Source organism: Colletotrichum graminicola, assembly GCF_000149035.1.
Source record: "Colletotrichum graminicola M1.001 genomic scaffold supercont1.93, whole genome shotgun sequence".
In the NCBI taxonomy this organism is placed as follows: domain Eukaryota; kingdom Fungi; phylum Ascomycota; class Sordariomycetes; order Glomerellales; family Glomerellaceae; genus Colletotrichum; species Colletotrichum graminicola.
In genome coordinates, this window is record NW_007361097.1 from 23,551 (window position 1) to 43,841 (window position 20,291).

At 58.7% G+C, this 20,291-nt stretch overlaps 8 protein-coding genes across 8 annotated transcripts; 4 read left to right on the plus strand and 4 right to left on the minus strand.

The window, feature by feature from the left end:
- Positions 1-410: 410 nt before the first annotated feature.
- Positions 411-2,318, plus strand: GLRG_11543 (ubiquitin carboxyl-terminal hydrolase; the record flags this gene model as incomplete). The annotated part of the gene is made up of 1 exon (XM_008102244.1): positions 411-2,318. One exon carries the CDS (start codon positions 411-413, stop codon positions 2,316-2,318), a length of 1,908 nt encoding a protein of 635 aa, XP_008100435.1.
- A 1,208-nt stretch (positions 2,319-3,526) lies between these two features.
- Positions 3,527-5,002, minus strand: GLRG_11544 (oxysterol-binding protein; the record flags this gene model as incomplete). The annotated part of the gene is made up of 3 exons (XM_008102245.1): positions 3,527-4,403; positions 4,503-4,822; positions 4,934-5,002. 3 exons carry the CDS (start codon positions 5,000-5,002, stop codon positions 3,527-3,529), a joined length of 1,266 nt encoding a protein of 421 aa, XP_008100436.1.
- Positions 5,003-6,603: 1,601 nt separating this feature from the next.
- GLRG_11545 (glycosyltransferase family 31) lies at positions 6,604-7,999 on the minus strand (the record flags this gene model as incomplete). Its single annotated transcript, XM_008102246.1, has 2 exons — positions 6,604-7,401; positions 7,457-7,999. The coding sequence occupies 2 exons, from the start codon at positions 7,997-7,999 to the stop codon at positions 6,604-6,606; spliced, it is 1,341 nt and encodes a 446-aa protein (XP_008100437.1).
- Positions 8,000-9,526: 1,527 nt separating this feature from the next.
- GLRG_11546 (major facilitator superfamily transporter) lies at positions 9,527-11,248 on the minus strand (the record flags this gene model as incomplete). Its single annotated transcript, XM_008102247.1, has 4 exons — positions 9,527-9,666; positions 9,729-10,480; positions 10,548-10,931; positions 10,995-11,248. 4 exons carry the CDS (start codon positions 11,246-11,248, stop codon positions 9,527-9,529), a joined length of 1,530 nt encoding a protein of 509 aa, XP_008100438.1.
- Positions 11,249-12,294: 1,046 nt separating this feature from the next.
- Positions 12,295-13,713, plus strand: GLRG_11547 (uncharacterized protein; the record flags this gene model as incomplete). The annotated part of the gene is made up of 1 exon (XM_008102248.1): positions 12,295-13,713. One exon carries the CDS (start codon positions 12,295-12,297, stop codon positions 13,711-13,713), a length of 1,419 nt encoding a protein of 472 aa, XP_008100439.1.
- Positions 13,714-14,336: 623 nt separating this feature from the next.
- Positions 14,337-15,419, plus strand: GLRG_11548 (uncharacterized protein; the record flags this gene model as incomplete). The annotated part of the gene is made up of 1 exon (XM_008102249.1): positions 14,337-15,419. One exon carries the CDS (start codon positions 14,337-14,339, stop codon positions 15,417-15,419), a length of 1,083 nt encoding a protein of 360 aa, XP_008100440.1.
- A 905-nt stretch (positions 15,420-16,324) lies between these two features.
- Positions 16,325-17,481, plus strand: GLRG_11549 (NADH:flavin oxidoreductase/NADH oxidase; the record flags this gene model as incomplete). Its single annotated transcript, XM_008102250.1, has 2 exons — positions 16,325-16,747; positions 16,825-17,481. 2 exons carry the CDS (start codon positions 16,325-16,327, stop codon positions 17,479-17,481), a joined length of 1,080 nt encoding a protein of 359 aa, XP_008100441.1.
- Positions 17,482-17,819: 338 nt separating this feature from the next.
- Positions 17,820-19,884, minus strand: GLRG_11550 (major facilitator superfamily transporter; the record flags this gene model as incomplete). Its single annotated transcript, XM_008102251.1, has 5 exons — positions 17,820-18,390; positions 18,444-18,566; positions 18,624-18,876; positions 18,944-19,557; positions 19,634-19,884. The coding sequence occupies 5 exons, from the start codon at positions 19,882-19,884 to the stop codon at positions 17,820-17,822; spliced, it is 1,812 nt and encodes a 603-aa protein (XP_008100442.1).
- Between the last annotated feature and the right edge of the window lie 407 nt (positions 19,885-20,291).

A 20,291-nucleotide genomic window follows, 5' to 3' on the forward strand; every position in this document is an offset into this window, starting at 1 on the left:
GCAATTTCCCCAGCCCATACCCTTTTTGGGGTCTCCTTCTCCGACAAATCATTGACACCATCTCGTACCCTTTGGAGAGACAATGTTGGATTTCTGCACCTCTACTGGCCCGGTCTTCACATGGTTATGAGCTTGCCCCGTTCTTATTCCCCAACACCATAGGTGAGTTTTGACTTCCGCCTTGCGTAGCTGAGAGACTCGCCCGAGACGGGTGTAACGGTACAACATTATCACAACCACTACCGTTCCCACGGGACAAACCGCAGCTTTTGTCCAACGAAACCCACGCTGGCCGGCTAACACTTCTTCAGGTCTCTCATCCTGCCGATTGTCGCGCACCTAGGCGCACTACCCCGAATCCCTCCTCGCCCGCCTTCTTCTCCCGAACGAACCCCCCCCTATCCCCAGACATGCCCGACAAAAACATCACGACCATTTCCTATGCCGCCGGCGCATCCCTCGCCGCCATTGCCCTCGTCTACGTCTTTGCGCCCACCTTCACAATCGACGAGTCCAGCACCTCGTCTTCCCGCAGGAAGGGCGTCGTCGGCCTGCGCAATGCTGCCAATGACTGCTTCATCAACTCGACCCTGCAGGCCCTAGCTGGCCTGGGCGAGCTGCGCGTCTACCTGATCCGCGAGACCCACCGCCGAAACATCGACGATGAGGGCGTCTACTCCCAGCTGGTCCAGCCGCCCGGCAAAACCTACCCAGACTGGAAAATCGAGGGCATGCAGCGCGGCTTGGTCACCCAAGGCCTCAAGGACATGCTCGATTCGTTGAACGAGCGGCCAATTTACAAGAAGTCGATATCCGCCATCGAGTTTGTGAAGGTGCTCGAGACGGCCTTCCGCCAGCGCATCAGCCGCCAACAGCAGGACGCCCAGGAGTTTCTTCAAATCGTCGCCGAACGTCTCAAGGAAGAGTACCACGCCGGGGAAAGGGCCCGCGCCCACGCGAAATTGGCAGCATTGCGGGCCACGTCAGCCGGCTCCAACCTTAACGGTGACACAGTCCAGCAAAAGCTGGAGGATCTCGACAAGGCCGACAGCCAGGGCGGCGAGGAGTCTTCTTCCGCACTGCCGACGTCCACGCAACCCCAGCTTGAAGTCGACGGCGTCCGCCAACCGCTCCAGGATGACGAGGGCTTTCCCATGGAGGGAAAATACGAGTCGCAGTCGGAGTGCCAGACGTGCGGTTACAAGACGAAGCCGAGGGAGGAGTCGTTCTATATGCTGACACTGAACGTGCCCCAAGTCAGCTCGACCACGCTCAGCTCATGCTTTGACGAAATATTCAAAACGGAGATAATTGACGACTTCAAGTGCGAGAAGTGCCGGCTGATCCAGGCGGAAGAATCCCTCAAGCAGGACCTGGCCAAGGCCAAGGGCGAAAGCGAGAAGGCGGCGCTTGAGGAAGCGGTGCGCAAGCTGCGCCATGCGATTGACTTCGACCCGGAACACGTTCCCGAGGATGTGCTCCTTCCCAACATCAGCGAGGCGCCAAAGCGCAAGATCGCACGGTCAACGCGCCTCACTTCCTTCCCGCGCATCCTGGCCGTTCACCTTTCGCGCTCCATCTACGACCAGACGTCGACCAAGAACTCGGCCAAGGTCGCCTTCCCCGAACGCCTGCCCCTCGGCGGCCTGCGCGACCGCCGCAACTACAAGCTGCTGGGGCTAGTCACGCACAAGGGGAGCCACCACAGCGGGCATTACGAGTCTTTCCGCCGCCAGAACACGTACGCCCCGTACTCGAACCAGAACACATTCCAGCCCTCGGGCATCTACAGCAAGACGACCAGCCCCGCCGCGACGCCGCAGCCGTCGACACCGCAGCTCGACGCGATCGCACGAGGCGTCAGTCCCGCGTTGTCAACGCCCGATCTCCTGACTCCGACCTCCGAAACGAACTCGTCCACCCCGTCCGTTTCCTCCCTGGACGCCTCGTCGTCGAGAGACTACGCGCAGAAGCGCATCAGCCCGACCTCGGCCCCACGCGACAAGCAGAGGGAGCCCGACTCGGCAAGTATCCGGTCCGTACGCTCGTTCACTGCCTCGGCTAGGAGCACCGTCTCCAAGATCTCGCACAAGGTCAACGGCAACAGCACGCCCGGGGGCAGCCCGCCGCCGGGCCCGACGCCAATGGCCGTGGCACCCCGGCCCCCCGCGCACAGGTCGCGCAAGAAGCAGCCCGTTGACCGCTGGTGGCGCATCAGCGACGAAAAGGTCCGCGAGGCCAAGACAAGCGAGGTGCTCGACCTGCGCCGCGAGGTCTACCTCCTGTTCTACGAGCTCGAGAGAGGGGGCAGCCCGTAGAGCGAGGCTGGCGACGACGGCCCCTCTCAGAATGGGACGTTGCCGCCAGAGCTCGCACCATTCCGGTGCTACACAGCCGCCGCCTCAATGAAGATGACTATGTGGCGGTGAACCGAGTTGTACCTATACTCCTATGGGAGAGAAGGAAAGAAGGAGTGGAAGAGAGTGAGAGGGGGGAGATGGAAGATAGCTGTCGTTGTGAACATAAGCCCCCACTCGCTTGCATATACAGCTGTATCAAGGAAACACAAAAAATGCATCGGCTAGGCGTACAATAAATAGTCTTTATTTTGTTCATTATTTTTTGTTTTCTTTTCTTTTTTCCTTCCCCCCCCCCCCCCCCCCCCCCCCCTTCCTTGTTGTTCAAGCATTGGCATGCTTGGGGCTTGTCCCCTTCCTCTGCCGGGAGGGTTTCCCAATCAGCATCTGGCAGAAGTAAAAGCGGCCATTCCGGTGGAAGAGGTAGAACAGGAAGGGAAGCTGTCGTTGGGGAGATGAGGGGAGAGAAGCGAAGGGTTCAAGACACAACCGCGAATGGCAAGTAATAACGGTGGTACATAGAATGGTACAAGTATAGAGAGGGACAGAGAGAGGGGGGGGAGGGGGAGAAGAGGATAGGCAGGGACGCTGTTGTCTTGAGAAGAATTGAAGAAAAAGATGACCCATCGAAGATCAGCACACATGCATGCGTATGCACACCATTTTTTATTTTTTATTTTCTTCTTTGATCTTTTTGCCCCCTCCAACGCGTCACCTCTCGGACGTTGATACTTGCTTGCGTCGGGGCCCTCCCAGATCGGACGACGCGGTCCCAGCCGGCAGCCGGGAGGAGTGGGGGGAGGGTAAACCCGAGAAACGCCGGCGACGGACGGTCTTGGTCATGCATACATCACATGGAGGTTTCGGCGGGCTGTCAAGCCAAAACATAAAAGGCAAATGTTCTTTTCAAACCCAAATGTAAGGTGCGCCCGTCCAATTAGTCGTACTTCTCGTGCTACATAGTTTATTTAGTATCGTACCATGTGTTCGTAGTGAACAAACTCCATGCGCCAACATTCTAACTCTGCGCGCGCGCCCTCCGTCCCTTTTCAAGCCAACATTCCCCAGCCTTGGCGCCCCTTTTGTAATGGTTCCTCACCTCTGTTGTATTCGATTCATCTGCATGCGTTACTATCAACACCCTTTCTAGTCATTAAGCCATCGTCGTCCTATGATGACTTCTGTCCCAGAATCTCCTCGGCCATCTTAGCCTGGTCGGCTTCGTTGAGGGGGGGCTGGCTGCGGACCTTATGCGCCTTCTCAGCGTCGTACCGCCAGAGGCCGCCCGTCTTGTCGGCGTCTCCCGTGGCCGGCAGGCCGACGTTGGGGCCGAGAGACTCGAGGACGGCGTCGCCGTCGGCCTGGCGGTCGGTGAAGTACCTGCGCTCCCATGTGCGGCCCTCGGCCTTCTCCTTGGCGCGGAGCTCGCGCTGGGCCTTCTCAATGGCGCTCTTCTCGCGGGAGACAAGTTCCATGTCGCCCTTGGCGATGCCGTCAGCGACGCCCTTCCAGGCGCGGCGCGACTCGAGCGGGTGCTGTTTGTCGATGGGAGCAACGATGAGCTTCGAGGTCGGTTGCTCGGCGGCGTCGTACGTTTCGACTAGTGTCTTCGACGAGTTGTGCTTGGAACTGCCCTCGTGGATCTCAAACGACTTTGTCCAGACTCCGGTGATGTTGTAGGCGACGTCCTTCTCCTTGCCGGTGGGGTAGATGCTGGCGGTGACGCTGTTCTTCTTGCCCGAAAGCCAGCCCTTGCCCGAGTAGTCGATCTTGGAGGTAAAGCCGGTGGACGAGGTGATGAAGGAGGTACCTTCGAGCTCGATGAAAGGGGCGCCGAAGATAAGGCCCTCGATATGCAGGGCGGGGAGGGTGATGAGGTACGTCTCGGTCTTACCAGCCTCGGGGGAGGGGAGGGACAGGACGGCATGGCCGATCTGCTTAATATTGATGGTGCGGCTGAAGGTGGCCTTTTGAGCATTGAAGCCCTCGAGGTGGACGCCCGAGTCGAGGTTGGTGATGGAGTATGCCGTCGCGGGAGGGTGGTGGCTGCGCAAGCACGACAAAGGTCAGCGTTTCCATCGGGGACGCAGAAGCAGAGGTGGAGGGAAGGATACGAGTATTTTAACGGAAGAGGGGGTGCCTTACCTGACCTGCTCGCTGATGAGCTCGGTGGTGCCAGCCTCGTCCTCCCACTTGCCGAGGAAGAGCTCGCCGAGGAAGGGGTTGAGGGGCTTTTTCTCGTTGCCGTACTGCTCGCTGCGAGAGGCGTACTGCTGCTTGAGGGTGGTGATGAACCATTTTGTGACGAGGAGGGCGCGCTTGGCGGGATCGGTCTCCTTCGCGGGAGCGGCGAAGATGGAGGGGTGCTCGCACCAGTAGGAGGAAAACTCGGTCAGGGAGGTGCTCGAGAGGATGAAGGGCGGGGCCGTTAGGGAGGAGAGGTCGCCGTTGAAGGAGGCGATGGACTAGAGGGAGAGGAGCAGTCAGCCTACGTGGTCTATCTGCACGAGGAGCGATTTGGGCAGAGGGACGCGAGAAGTAAGAGAGAGAGAGAGAGAGAGAGAGAGAAGCATTACCTTGAGGAAAGCTCCCCAGCTGCCCTGATTGGCCTGGGACTGAGCTGCTGGCTGGGTCTGGTCGGCCATGGTTGAAGAGGGTTTCGAATTGGTGGGTAGTGTCAGTTGCAGTGTGTTCCTTTTCGATTTGGTTCGTGAATAGCCTCGTAGAAAGGAATAAAACAGGCTTTTTTTTGTATTTTTTTTCTGGGAAGTGTGTAAGTTACCAAGATGCAAGTACGTTGGTGGGGGGTTGCGTTGCTGAAGAGTACTGATTGTGGGTGTGTGTCCGTGTGTCGTCTTTATGGGAAAGTGGGATGGGATGTCGTAGTGTCATGGTCGGTGCTGTCTGTTGTACGTATATGTACCTAGGTATCGGCTTCAAGGTTGGTAGGTATTACTGGTCGCTGGGTACGTGGTGGCCTAGTGACCGCTGTGGGCTGTTCCCTTTTGGCGGGGCTGTTCCTCAACAAGGGGGGTTACGATTGCTTTTTGGGCGACTGACGGACATGGGGAATGTACCTGTACACACCACTAAGCTATGTACCTACCTACGAATACAAGTAGTGACCCGGACCTGGGAAATGAGTTACATGTGTAGATCCGCATCCGGGTTGACTGGACGATGGGACAGCAGCTGGAGAGGCCACCCAACAGTGACCCGCTCTTGCGGGATGCTTTTATCGATCGAGCCTTTATTTTGCCAGAGGATCTTGTGCAGGTCTGCATGACCTTTGGCGATACTCGAGATGTCTAGGTACACACTATGGTCTATATGACGAGGAAAAGGGGGGGGGGGGGGTGCATTGAGAGGGGACGGTTACGGCTTCAGCTGCAGCTGACGTCAATTTCCCGTCGCCGTCATGTCGCCAGCTGCGTCTGCATAAATGGGATGCGCTTGAACTAGATATGTAGAGCGTGGCTGTGTATCCGTATGTGCGCGTGTATGGTGTGTGTGTGTGTACACTCACTAGTTTAGTAATTATCAGAAGGTGTAGGTGTGCATCCAAGTCGAAACGTCATCGTCATCGCGGGATGGCCATCAGACGAGAAGAGGGGGGGTTATGGGCGACCTACCTACACTACCTACCTACCTACTTACCTGTACAGGGTCGAAGCCAGTCGCTGCTGGGTGATGTCGTCAGCCACATATGACAGGGTGCCACGCCGCGCCACGTGTGGCTCGCTCCCTCTTCCAGCAAGGTGGCGGCGCCTCTGTTGCCCCCCCTGCGACAGCCGCCCCACCCACCATCTACCTACCTCACTTGCTCTTGATCAGATCAGATGAAGCAACCACACCTAGTCGACACCCAGTTAGCCGCCTGTCTCCTTTGCGAAGCTTGTTCCTCCATCGGGCCTGAGCCGCGCCCCGCCCGAGCTTTCGGCCTGCGCGCCGGTGAGATATGATCCCCGTGGGGTTCCAAACATGCGGCATCAGAGTCGCAGGCACAGCTTCTTCCTCAAAGAAATCAATGGGTTTGTTTGGTTTGACGAGACAAGACTAATCCGGTGTACAAAAGTAATCAACGCCATTTTCCCTATCCCATCCCGATTGTAAAAAAAAAAAAAAAAAAAAAAAACCCCGAGACCCTGTTCACCGCTTCAACGCCATTCTTAATTCTTAATTTTCCATCCAAGGGGTTTGTCGTCATCGTCATGTTCTCCCTTAGGCGGCTTCCCGCCTCGCAATCTCAGCAAAGTGCCTGCAGCTTTTCGACCTCTTCCACGTTGATACCCGAGAAGTGGCCCTGGACCGGTTCCCCTAGGATCATCCACGGGCTCAGTCTGCACTCTCTGCTCTGCTCGACCCACGTCCACGCCATGCACTTGTCCGCCAGAGCCTCGCATTCTTCCAGGCATGCCTCCCCGCTTTCCGTCGCCGGCAGCACTCTTGCCCGCTCGTCCGTCCTCCCCACGAAATCCCGGTCTGCCCGGATCGGAGACCGCTTAAAGTCCCCTATCGACGGTGCGCCGTAAATCTCCCAGAGCTGTCCCCAGAACACAGGACTCCTCTCGTCCCGGAACGCGGCCCCAATCCTCTTCATCTCCTCCGGGTCCGCCACGCCGTGAAACGAGACCAGCGGCGAGCAGAACCGGTCCGCCATGATCTTGGAGATGCTGGGCCTCTCGCCGTTAAAGTAGTGGCTGTACCTCTCATCGAGGTAGACGCCAATCTTCTGTAACGCCGCCGCGATCAGCTTGTCGCCCCACGTCTCGTCGAGCGAGTGCTCCTGCATCTCGGCCACGACGTCTCGCCGCGAGAGCAGCTGCCTGGCCGCCTCGTGCGAGATGACCACCGCCGACCCGCCGTGCGCGAAGCGCCCCTTGAAGTCGCCCACGGCGTTACCGATGTACTGCGGCGTATCCCAGTTCCAGTGTGCCAGCAGGAGCCGCAGAGACGACCTGACGAGGTAGGTGTCGTCGTCGAGGATGACGTACCACTTCTTCGGCGGGAGGTTGTCGTAGACGTACTCGAGGCCCCAGATGAACTGCGGACAATGTTAGTGGACGTTTCTCGAAACTGGCAGCGAGGGGCTGAAGTACCTTGAGCGCATCAAGATCCCACCCGAATCTCTTGCCGACCTCCGTCGCCTTGGCGTCGTCGCCGTCCTGGACGGCCTCCTTGAGGGCTAGGTACGTCTTGAACGTGGGCGCATCGTGGTGGGATCTCATCTCGGGCATGGCCATGACTCCGCCAATGGCATCGTGGACGTCGACGCCTGCCATCTTGCCGCCGCCACGCGGCGTCCAGTCGCCCACGACGACAAAAGAGCTGGCGTCTTCCGCCGTGAGGCCCAACGCCTCGAGCTGCGCCGCAAGGCGGTGCCGGGTGCCGTAGCCGGTCTTGATCAGCAGCCCCACGTCGGTATCGTACTCGATGGGGTACTTGGCCGGCTTGTACAGCCAGGCGTCCTTCTCGACGCCCGACCCCCGAAACCAGAGCTGCAACCCCGAAAAGTTGAAGCGGAAGGCCAGGACGAGCGGGTTGTCGTACGGCAGGAGCAGGTACAGCAAGGCATTGCCGATCAGGAAGGAGAAAAAGACGAGGATAAGCAGGCGCTTGATGCGCGGTGAGGGGAGAATCATGGCTGACGGGTCAGAGTTGGTGTGTAGGCGGGATGGATGGTGATGAGGAGTTGGTGGTGTAACGAGGGCGTCATGAGGTTGTGGTGGGCCTCATGCCACCGGTGATTGTAGATGTCGGACAGAGGTTGAGTCCAATGCTGAGTCCCTAGATGAGCTAAATGGCGAACAACAGAGGCGCGAGGCTACGCTCGGGATTCCGGGGGTCGTCGCAATGCGCGGTTCGTGGCGTTGGCCGAGGTTCCGTTTGACAGATTAGAAAAGCCGTGTTTGCCGTGTTATGTGGGCAACGAGCGCAAACTGGTGATGGTGCTGACTGACCACCGTGTGATGCAACCACCAGCTGGGGTCTGTGGCGAAAAGTGATTGGTGCTGGGGCCTATAGTGGATCGTGATGGAATGGTCGCTTCGATCTCGTCTTCGATGCTGGTAGCGGGTCTGAAGCTATTCGCAATGTCGACAACTACAGCTAGCTTCACGGGCAACAAAGACCTGTGAAACTCGCGAGAGAAGTCGTCGAAAAAGACGAGAGGGGAGAAAGTTGGACCACATGCTTCCCATAGTTTCGGGTCTTGCAAGTAGTAAGTACCTTGGGTAGGGACGTAAACATGGAACCCACCATCCCAAAGGGGGGAGAAGCGTCAAAAGACGAAAACGCAAGGTTGAGCACAGGTGCGCCAGGGACCACCCCCCCCCTCAAACAGATGATGCGTGTGTAGGTGTGCTGCAGTATGCCGCGCCACCGGTAACATGCATAACTTCACTGGCGCCGCGTCATTGGACGGTCCCTGGACAGCCAAGAACACCCAAGAAATATTACCCACTCCCTTGAGTCGGTTTGTCTGGTGCTTCAGTTCGGTCTCCCTAGTCCGCGTTTTGATTGAGAGGGAGTACTCTAAACTGTCTCATTAACTCCGTCTTGGAATGTCTTGGGTGGCACTGAATTCAGAAAGTAAAGAGTTGGCACAGCCCCCAACCGAGGATTTGCATGTCCGCCTCATGTCCATCCATGTCCGCAGTCGCCGCCCCAAGACTTCACAGGCCATAACCGCGAGATGATAATATCATGATACAAGAGTATCAATGCCTTGTCCCCCCCCACTTTCCTTTTCTCTCTTCTTGCCGCAGTCCCGGGTAGTGCCAGATATTTCCCCGTTACGCCCCTGGTCTTTTGTTTCTTCCGTCTTTAAGCAGTCGAAGCAAAAGCTGGCATATTGAACCCTGCTGGCATACGTCGGGTACTACCCACTGTTTCCCCATATCCTCGGCAAGATCCAGTTACATCGGAATTCGGCACCCATCGGACATGGCCCCCTCCTTCCCAGGATGGAGCTCCACGCCGCGGATCCCCATCTTCGGCGCCTTCCGCACCATCACCTGTCACAAAAAGCTAAAGGAAGAGATCTGTTACCGTTCCATCGCTGTGGCGCGATCATTACCTATTGCATTCCCAATCACTTCATCCCCACCAGGCCTTTTCCGCAGACGTGTGTGCGCACACACAGCTTACACACCCACGTCATGTCCTCATCAAAATGTCACCGTGTCGAAGGTGCTCCTCTGCCTGATGGCTCTCCCGAACTTGAAGAAAGCCCACGGAACCGGCATCAACGCCAGCGCGATGAATCCCAGCAGACTGCTAGCCCATCCAATTCCCAGATTGGTGTACACTATAAATATCACACGTCAACACGGCATGACCTTACCCCCACTGACAAAAACGGGCACTCACTTTGGACGACGAACAGAGGAAATGCCCCTGCAAGCACATATCTAGCCAGGCTGTTCGCACTCGCCGCGCTGGCAACGTTCGTCCCCTTGTACACATCGAGGAGGTACTGCATCGTGCTCACAAAGACACAGATGTTTCCCCACGCGAACGGCATGATGGCCACCACCGGGCTGGCCCACGAAATGTCCTCCCGCGCTGTCCACCCAAACCAGAAGAGGCCCAGCGGGAGGCCGATGCTGCCCACCATGGCCGGGTACAGCCGGTACTCTGGCGGCGTGCGCTGCGGCGGGTGCTTCTTCGTCTGCGGAAGGTAGATGACGGCGTTGCAGAGCATGATCGTCAGGGACCCCAGAACGCAGCCCACGGCGATGGAGAGGAAGATGAGGCCCTGCTGTTCGATGCCGAAGCCGTACACGGTGCGGAAGACGTACGGAAGCGCCGCAAAGAAGGAGAAGAGTGTCGCGAACTCGCAAGCCACGTACAGGCAGATGAAGGAGACGATGGGCTCAGTGAACATCATCCGGACCGGCCGCGCGAGGGCACTCGTCGCAAATTTGTGCACACGCTCGCGCGCCACCGGCAGAGGCTCGACGGGCAGGCCGAGTTGCGCGGCGCGGCGGCGCTGGAGCACGGTGTGGTAGGTCTCCTTGCTCAAAATCGTCGACACCATGGCGGTGGCAATGAAGAATAGCATCGTCCACTGCGTCCAGCGCCAGCCCTTGCGGTTGACGACGAATGCGCCGATGACGGGCCTGCTCCCCCGCCCCCGGGGGTGTCAGTATCTCTGTTTTTTCTGCCAACAACCGTTGTTCGACTCACCCAAGCCCCGGGCCGAGGAACGGCATGAGGATGAATGCCGTGGTCGGCAGCGCGCGCTCCGAGGGCTGGTACGTCTCGTTGATGGTCCCGCTGCCGATGGCTAGGCTGGGCGACAGACAGAACCCCGCGAGGAAGCGCAGGATGCACACCCCGGCGAAGCTATGGCAGAAGCCGACGCCGAGGGTGAAGAGGGCGCCGAGCGGGAGGCTGAAGAGGTAGACGGGGTGCCTGCCCACCGTCTCCGACAGCGGGCCGCCGACGACAGGACCCAGGCCGAGAGCGAAGACGTACATGGACAACGGGACGATGGCCTGCGTTGCGGTGACGCCGAACTCTTCCATGAGCTGGGTGTGGGCTGGGCTGATAATGGAGGTGCCGAGGGATCTAGGACGGCGGTCAGCAGGTCATAGAGTTTCGGGCAGAGGGTCATGGAAGGCGGGAGCCTACGAAGTAAGTGCCGCCAGCGAGATCATCACCATCTGCGTGAATTTTTGTCGTGCAGGCCAGTTCAGGGGATTGTAGGGGTCGGTATCCCAGTTCCAGTTCGCCTCGTTTTGGACGTGCTTGCTTGCCTCATCGCCAGGCTGTGTCTTGCTGCTCTCGGTGACGTGCTGCTTCTCGGGGTCGTGCCTGAGGTGGTCCTCGCTGGAAGACGCCGTCTTCGTCTCTTCTGAGGAGCGCACTGGTAATTGCGAGGCCATTGTGTCACAATAGTCGGTAGGTGATGGTGACAAGTTGGTCTGAATTGCAGTCAAACTCCATCCAAGAAATGAAGTGATGCGACGTCACGGAGAGGCAGATCAATTATAAGACTTGTTGAGACGGAGGAGAGACCTGTAGATGCTAGTCGGAGAGCGGAGCACGCTAGCCGTGGATAATGATAAGCCACAGAAACAGACGTTTATGTACTAAGCTTTGTGGTTAGTGATCGTGTGGTTGGAAGCCGAGCCATACTCGACGCAGCACGCCGCGATTGGGGAAATCAGGTCAACAGCTTTCCTGACTGGTGAGGACTTGGGCGTGAGAACGCGGCGAAGATCTCGCCTAGGGCACCGGACAAGCCACCTGACGACATTTGGCAAAGACAAGCTCGGCGCCGAATGTCTCGAACTAGAGTGTGGCTACCGGCTTACCAAGTCGCCGGGGTAGGGGGATGCTAAGCAAGCAGACATGGGAATGTAGTCCGCCAACGAAAGCTGCATCCTTGATAAACCATTCTGGCGCCGAGCATCAGACCCCCCCTAGTCTGTGAGTCGGGAAACTGGCCCGGGAATAATATGCAGTCATAGAGCCAAAGGGCGTGTAGAGTCAAAGTCCGGTCGGTATCTCGGCACCGTGATGCACACACACATAACAAGGCGCATTAGCCGCGATCCAGGCTGGATTACTGATTACTGATCCGGGATATTACAAATCGTTCAGTGCCAACCGCCGCGAGAAGACGGCCAGGACTCAATTCCAGATCCCGAGGTTACATGACCTTGAGAGAGGGGGAGAATACCGATGTAGATGCCGAAAGTCAGTCAATGTTTTGCGTTCAGCGCGGCAGCATTCATCAAGGGGCGGGCCGACCGCTTACCGCTCTGAACGGGGATTCGCCTTGGGGGAACGTCATCCCTGGAAAAAAAAAAAACAGCCCCGAAATTTCATCTCCATCATTTTTCCAGCTTCCAGCCAGTCCGGACCCCCTCCGAAACACTATCCATCGCACGATGCGATCCCGAAGCCACCACACCCGCTGTCCGTAATGTCCTCGACCGCGCCGACCGCATCGACAGCAGCGTCCGCCTCGGCGTCGGTGCTCAGCCTCGATGCGCTGTTCAATAATCCCCTCTTCGCCGGCGGCATTGGCCTCGCCAGCCTAGGCGCCGCCGCCGCCTTCGCCCGCAAGGGCGTCGTCGTTGCCGCCGGGGCCGCCCGCCGCCGCCTCCTCGTCAACGTCGAGATCGGCAAGCAAGACCCGGCCTACCCGTGGATCCTTGCCTGGCTGTCGCAGCCGCGTGCACCGGCCGGCTTCGTGGCCTCGCGCATCACCCGCATCCACAATCTCTCCGTCTCGACCACCACCACCGCCCAGCGCGGCGCCGCCGGCCCGACCAACGCCCACTTCTTCCTGCAGCCCGGCTATGGCCGCCACATCGTGAAGCACGGCGGCGCCTACATCGCCGTCAACCGCGAGAAGCACAGCACCGCCAACATGAACACGGGCGAGCCCCACGAGATCGTCCAGCTGACGACGCTGTGGGCGCACCGCCACGTCTTCGAGGACATCTTTGGCGAGGCACACGCGCTGGCCGCCAAGGCGAACGAGGGGAAGACGATCGTCTACGCGGCGCGGGGTATGGAGTGGGCGCCGCTGGGTGATCCCCGGAAGAAGCGGCCCCTGGGCTCGGTGATACTGGACGAGGGCGTCAAGGAGGGCATCGTGGAGGACGTCAAGGACTTCCTGGGGCGGCAGCAGTGGTACGTAGACCGCGGCATCCCGTACCGCCGCGGCTACCTCCTGTTCGGTCCTCCCGGCAGCGGAAAGAGCTCCTTCATCCAGTCCCTCGCCGGCGAGCTGGATTTCAGCGTGGCCATGATCAACCTCAGCGAGATGGGCATGACGGACGACAAGCTGGCGTACCTCCTGACCAAGCTCCCGCGCCGGAGCATCCTCCTGCTCGAGGACGCGGACTCGGCCTTCGTCAACCGCCGCCAGCGCGACGCCGACGGCTACAGCGGCGCCAGCGTCACCTTTTCCGGCCTGCTCAACGCGCTCGACGGCCTGGCGGCCGGCGAGGAGCGCATCGCCTTCCTCACTACGAACCACATCGAGCGCCTCGACCCGGCGCTCATCCGCCCCGGCCGCGTCGACATGATGATGCGCATTGGCGAGGCCACCAGGTACCAGGCCGGCCAGATGTGGGACCGCTTCTACGGCGACGTCGACGCCGACGGCGTGGGCCGCGAGCGCTTCCTGCAGAGGCTCGAGGAGCTGGGCCTGTTCGGCAACGGCACAGGCGAGGCGGCCAACCGGTCCACCAGCACGGCCGCCATCCAGGGCCTGTTCCTGTTCAACAAGAACGACATGCAGGGCGCCATCGACATGGCCGAGGGTCTCATCCCGCGCAAGTTCGAGGCCGAGGACGCGATCCCCGGAGGTGCCATCAAGACGCGTGCATAAAAGTTGGTCCGGGGGTGCTGTCGAGCGGCTCTCGTGGTGCGAGCTGTACAATTTTGTACACTTTTTTTGTAACATGTATAATTCTAGATAGACACAATCTGATATGATACCCCCTTCATGCTTGACGCAGACCCAAAGCAGATTGCGTCCTGACTGTTGCAAGCATCGTATGCCCAACACGTGAGATCCGACGGAAGCGCGGCGCGCTAGGTGAGTGACCCCTGGGCCAGCATTTGTCGAACCCGAAGGAAGGAGACAGTTTCCGCCCACCTTCCCCTGTCGCCAACCTTATTTCCACCTCTCATGCAACCATCTACACACATCACATCACTCGGCATCGTGTCTCGATCGCTCGCCGTTGTCGGCAGTCAACGCCGCGCAAGACTGTGTCTTTTTATGTAAAAAAACGGCCTGGGGGGGGGGTTGCAAAAAACTAACACATCAGAAACCGGCCTGCAAACCACCCCATCACCCCACACCAGCACGTCTATAGGCGCATCTCACTCGGACGTGGTCCAGGCAACCGTTTCCGACCAAACGTCGACGCATCGCGCTCCTCACCTCGCTCTGTTTTTTCTCGCCAACCACCACGCACGACCGGAACGCACCTGAGCTACATTATCATGTCTGACAAATCGCGCCAGACGAGTCTCTTCGAGTTCGCCTTCTGTAGGAGGGGGGGGGACCAAACCCCCAAATCCCAAGACACGACTCAACGCCTGAGCCAAGACACATCGCAGCCTTCATCATCGTCCTCCCCCGCCCCGTCGTCGTCCTCATCGGCCACGACGCCGCAACATTCTCAATCCCGATCTCAATCCCAATCTCAGTCCCGACACACAGGCGGCGGCGACCGCTCCAATCCTTCGCTCGCCTCCGTCTCGGCCGAAACCCGCGCCGTCCTCCCCCAGGTCCTTCCTCACCTGCCGCACCTCGACGCAACCAAGTCCGAATCCCTGCACATGGACTACCTCCCGCCGCTCAAGTCCTCGGCCTGCCCCGCGCACCGGCCCCGCGCGCGGATCCGGATCGTCAATGCCGACAGTTTGAACGCGGCCATCGACCTCGCGGCGCTGCGGCCCGACGGCGGCCGCGTTGCCGTGCTCAACATGGCCTCCGACATCCACCCGGGCGGCGGCTGGCTCAAGGGCGCCGTCGCGCAGGAGGAGGCCATGTGCTACCGCTCCTCGCTGTACCTCAGCCTCCACGCGCGGTACTACCCCTTGAAGCGCCGCGGCGGCGTGTACACGCCCGACGTCGTCGTCGTCCGTGGCGACATGGCGGGCGGCCACCGGCTGCTCGTCCCCGGGGTCGCGTACGCCGACCTGCCGGTCGTGAGCGTCCTCAGCGTCGCGGCGATTCGGAGGCCCGAGGTCAGGAGGCGGCAGGTCGTCACGGCGGCGGGGACGCGGGAGGACGTGTACGTGTTCGCGCGGGCGGCGGACCGGGCGCTGACGATGGAGAAGATGCGGCTGTGCCTGCGGATGGCGGCGAGCCGCGGCCACAGCCTGCTGGTGCTGGGCGCGCTGGGGTGCGGGGCGTTCAGGAACCCGCCCGAGGAGGTGGCGGCGTGCTGGCTCGAGGTGCTGGACGAGGCCGAGTTCGGGGGCGGGTGGTGGCGGGAGGTCTGGTTCGCCGTCTACGATCGCAAGAACGAGGGCAACTTTGAGGTGTTTGATCATGTGCTGGGCGGCGTCGAGGTTTGACGGGCCAGGTGCTCTGCAGAATAGCCCTGCGTGGGACGTTGGTGAAAAATAGAACCTGGATTTCGCGGAGACGTCTCAAAATTGCCAGTATTAACAGGTCACGTAGTTGTTCTGAGACAAAATCGTGGTGATGGACCTTCAATGCGACTAGAAGCGCATGTGCAATGACGAATCCCACTTCAGAACATGCCCAGTATCTGACGGCTACTCTTGGCCGATGCTACTTATTCAGGAGCCTCACCGGCACTGGATGCGGATGCGCTCATTATCTCAACTCGTCTCATTCACACTCCCAGACATCGTACCCCATGGTGACGAAACCCTGGATGGCGTCAGTCCGTGGCTTGTTTGATCTAATAACTAATCATAGACAGGCACACCGAAAGAGTCGTAATAGATCGCCGAGGCACGTATGAGTAATCCTAAAATACGACGGGCCGTCAGTCTGGACAGGGTGTAACCTGGTTGGTGCGAGTGAAGCTGCGTGTTCTTGGTAACGCCCATGGCAGTATACAAAGCTTGATGTGCAGCACTGACTGTACGTTTTACCCACAAATCTCTGCACACTGCGGCATTACCAATCCTTCCGCCATTACTCATCGCGACAATATCCCACGATATGTCGAAAAATGACACTCCTCATTCAACAGATCGGGGAGGCACGATTGCTAATATATCGTCGTACAGTAGGCTTTCTAACCCTTGGCGTCTTCTTCACTTACACAATGCTGGTTCGTAGCCTCGCGGTTCGGGGGGTTAAATGGGCAGGTACACTTCGATGTTGAGAATGTTTTCTCCCACTCGGACGGCGAACCAGAAATACAACTTCGTCTAGGCAGCTTCAGTATACAACACACCTTCGCGTTGAAACAACGCAAACATTTGAACGGTTTTTCTTTTTGCAAATGGCCGACTCAAAGCTCTTCAAACCCCTGCGGGTGGGCAACACCACCCTCCAACACAGGATCGTCATGTCGCCCCTCAGCAGGTTCCGGGCAGACCCCGAGACGCACGCGCCCCTCCCGATGGCCACGGAGTACTACGCGCAGCGGGCGTCGGTGCCCGGCACCATGATCATCACCGAGGCCACTTTCGTCTCCCGGCAGGTCGACGGCTACTCGTTCGCCGGCTTCCACCACACGCCCGGCATATACACCCGGGAGCAGGTGGCGGCCTGGAGGGAGATCACCGACGCCGTCCACGCCAAGGGCAGCTTCATCTGGATGAAGCTGTGGGGGCTGGGCCGCGTGGCCGACCCCGCGACGGCGCGCGCGCGCGGCGTCGCCGTCAAGGGCCCGAGCCCGATCGCCGAGGGCGACGGGGCGCCCGTGCCGGAGGAGATGACCAGGGAGGACATCCGGGGCGTGTCGCCGACTTCGCGCGCGCGGCCCGCAACGCCGTCGAGGCCGGCTTCGACGGCGTCGAGCTGCACGGCGCGAACGGGTACCTCATTGACCAGTTCCTCCAGGACCGGTCGAACCAGCGGACGGACGAGTACGGCGGCAGCGTCGAGAACCGGGCGCGCTTCGCCGTCGAGGTCGCCACGGCCGTCGTCGCGGCCGTCGGCGCCGACATGGTCGGCGCCCGCTTCTCGCCGTGGTCGACCTTCCAGGGGATGCGCATGGCGGACCCGGTCCCGCAGTTCGCGCACGTCGCCCGGGCGCTGAGGGGTCTGGGGCTGGCGTACCTGCACCTCGTCGAGGGCCGCGTCGACGGCAACGCCGACAGGGAGACCACGGACAGCGTGCAGTTCATGATGGACGCCTGGGACCGCGCGTCCCCCGTGCTCATCGCGGGCGGTTTCGACCCGCAGAGCGCGAGGCGGGCGGTGGACGAGGAGCACAGGGATGCCGAGGTGGCCGTGGGTTTCGGCCGCTGGTTCATCTCGAACCCGGACTTGCCGTTCAGGATCGAGAAGGACATTCCGCTCACGCCGTACAAGCGGGAGACGTTCTATGCCGATACGGAGGAAGGTTACACAGATTACGCCTTCAGCCACGAGTTTGTCGAGATTGAAAAGGTACACGGGAACCCACTTGTGGCTTCTGCTATCAGCGCATAAGGGTTGTTTGTTTTTTGTTCATGGCTTTGCCCAGGTGAGAAAGCCGAGAGTGTATTAGAGAGCGCCCCCAACCATATACATATTTAGATATAATTTGATGATGCAACGTCCATTCCTGCATGTACCATTAAACTCTCTTCTATACCATCTTCGTTCAACCCAAGCAAACAACTTTTAGGTTCAAACATTGGTGGAGAGCCAGTCCTGGAAGTTGTGTAGGGGACCACCCAGAATCCGAAATTAGGTTGCAAGACTTCTATTCATGAGACAACGTCTGAGAGCCACACTTTATGGCTAGTAGCCTAAAGCAACCATGTCAAAGTGTCGACAACTGGTCACTAGAACACCGTTCCCTTCGTCTGCTTGCCCTTCTCCTCCTCGACCGTCTTGACGTTGATGTTGCGCCAGAGCAGCAAAGCAATGAAGATCAAGGGAATGAAAGCGCATCCGGTGATAACCATCTTCCTCTGAACGTCGGCGTACGCAGCAATGATGGCCTCGCGGATGGGGCTGCCCATGGGGTACGAAAGCTGGGTTTCGATGCTGGCGAAGATGCTGGCGGTGAGATCCTTGCTGCCTGCGGGCAACTGCTGGTAGAGTATCTTCTCGAGCAAGTTGTTCCAGATGCCGCCGGCGATGGCCAGGCCAATGCCGGCGCCGATGGAACCAAAGAGGCCGTATAGAGCGAGGGCAATGGCGATCTCCTGGTGCGTAACGGACGACATGATGGCGATCTGAGCGCAGGTGTTGAAAATGCCGCTAGACACGCCGTTGAAGATCTGGCACATGACCAGGTAGCCGACACTGGTCGACGGGGTACGGAAATGGATGAGCAAGGCAGTTCCGAGAATGCAGATAGGCACGCCGGCTAAAGCAATGTACTTGAAGCGGCCAGTATAACGAATGGCCCTTTAAACTTCGTTAGCCTCTAAACTTGCGTGTGATTGAACGGGTCAACTTACACTCCCACCAAAGGAGAGACGATGGCTGAGGTCAAACTGAAGGTGTTTAAGATATAACCGGAACTGGTGATATCTTGGTTGTGCGCAACCTGGAGGTAAGACTGGTAATAGGAGTCCCAGCAGCTAGTAATCCGTGTTAGCACGTCTTTCGCCATGCGTGTGTGGGGTTGCTGGACATACTAAATGGAAGTGAACATGATGCCGTAGACCAAGCAGGCACCCAGAACGGTCCTATCCTTGAGGAACTGGTAGGGGAAAAGAGAGACCTTGGCGAAGAACCTCTCCCAAACGGCAAAAAGAGCCAGAGCGACAACACCAAAGACAATCAGGCAGATGATCGTTGGGCTCTTCCATTCGTGCGTGGCACCGGACACGAGGGAGAAAGGAAGCAGCAACATGGACCACCCGGCCATGACCAAAACCAAGCCAACAGCTGTAATTGTCAGAAATTCGATCAAAACATGTGACTGAAACCATGAGACAGAAGGCATTGTACGTACCGTCGAATTCGATGGCGTAGTGCTTCAAGGACTCCACGGTGGAACGAGTCTTCTGCTTGGGTGGGATCAGACCGGTCTTCTTGGCCTTGACTTCGCTGAGGAAAAAGATTATGACGACCGGGATACTGAACCCAATCAAGATGATAGCAAAGGCACCAAATGCCCAACGGAAGTTGACCTGTTCGTAGAATAACTCGGAAATCTTGGGCCCAGCAAAGGTCGTAGCGATTATGGGCGTGCCGTTGAGCGCAATGATGGTCATGCGGTTCTTCAGCGACGTCATGTCGGCGAGGACGATGGTGATGATGTATCCCAGTCCCAGGTGGCCGACCCAGTAGATTGTTTGCGCGGCGGCGTAGGTCTCGACGTTCTGGCAGGTGGCCATCATGATCATGCCGATGGTGACGAGGAAGACCATGCCGAGGAACCCCTCGGCACGCCCGCGGATATCAATGATCTTGGCGATGGTGAGCTGGGATACACCGCCGAGGATTGTGGACACGATGCTGGTTGTGGCCAGGAGTCCGTGGTGACCAAAGGCAGAGGTAACGTAGGGCGTCAGATTACCCTCAACGGCTTGCAGCAGACCGTCGGTAAAAGTCACTAGGTAAAGGCTATTGTCGACTTGTTAGTCTGTGATAATCGCGGGGTCGGTGTTCAAGATGTGCCCTGAACAAGAAGAAAACTCACAGAGCAAAGACGACCCAGAGCATCTTCATAGACCACACCGACGTGATTGCCTCCACCTTCTTGACACCTTCCTGTTTGTGCTCGGAGCTGTCATCTGACCCAGGCTTCAGGGGGTCAGCGCTGATGTCGACCACATTCTGACCGGTGTTCTTCTCCATGTCATGCTCCCCGACGACGTGACTCTGTTCCGACGCCTGAGGTGCTGCCGCTGGGTTGACGGCGGTCATGGTGGTAGTCTCAGGGGGGGTCATCGAAAGAAGGTATGTGCTGCAGGATGTGCGCGCACGTTGGTGGGTAGGTAGAGAGACAAAGGAGGCACCTGGGCCGACAGAAGTATTTGTGAGAAGCGTAAGTGGAAGGGAACAAGATAAGATGGACATCGGGTAAGCAGGACTTTAAAAGCTTTGGATTCATCGCTGATTCCACATCGGGACCCACGTTACGGAGAGATCACCATCAACGCAGCATAGCCGTGGGGCTATAGCGATGCATCCGAAGCACGCCGTTGCTGATTCGTCAAAAGGATCTATTCGTCCGACATGGGGTTGTGGGCAAGACGGAACAGCTACTCTGGGAGTCGATGTCCGATTCTGCGGGAATCGAGTGGCAGCGAGCTGGAGACCTGGCACAGCCAATGGTGTTTGGCCGCGGCCAAGGC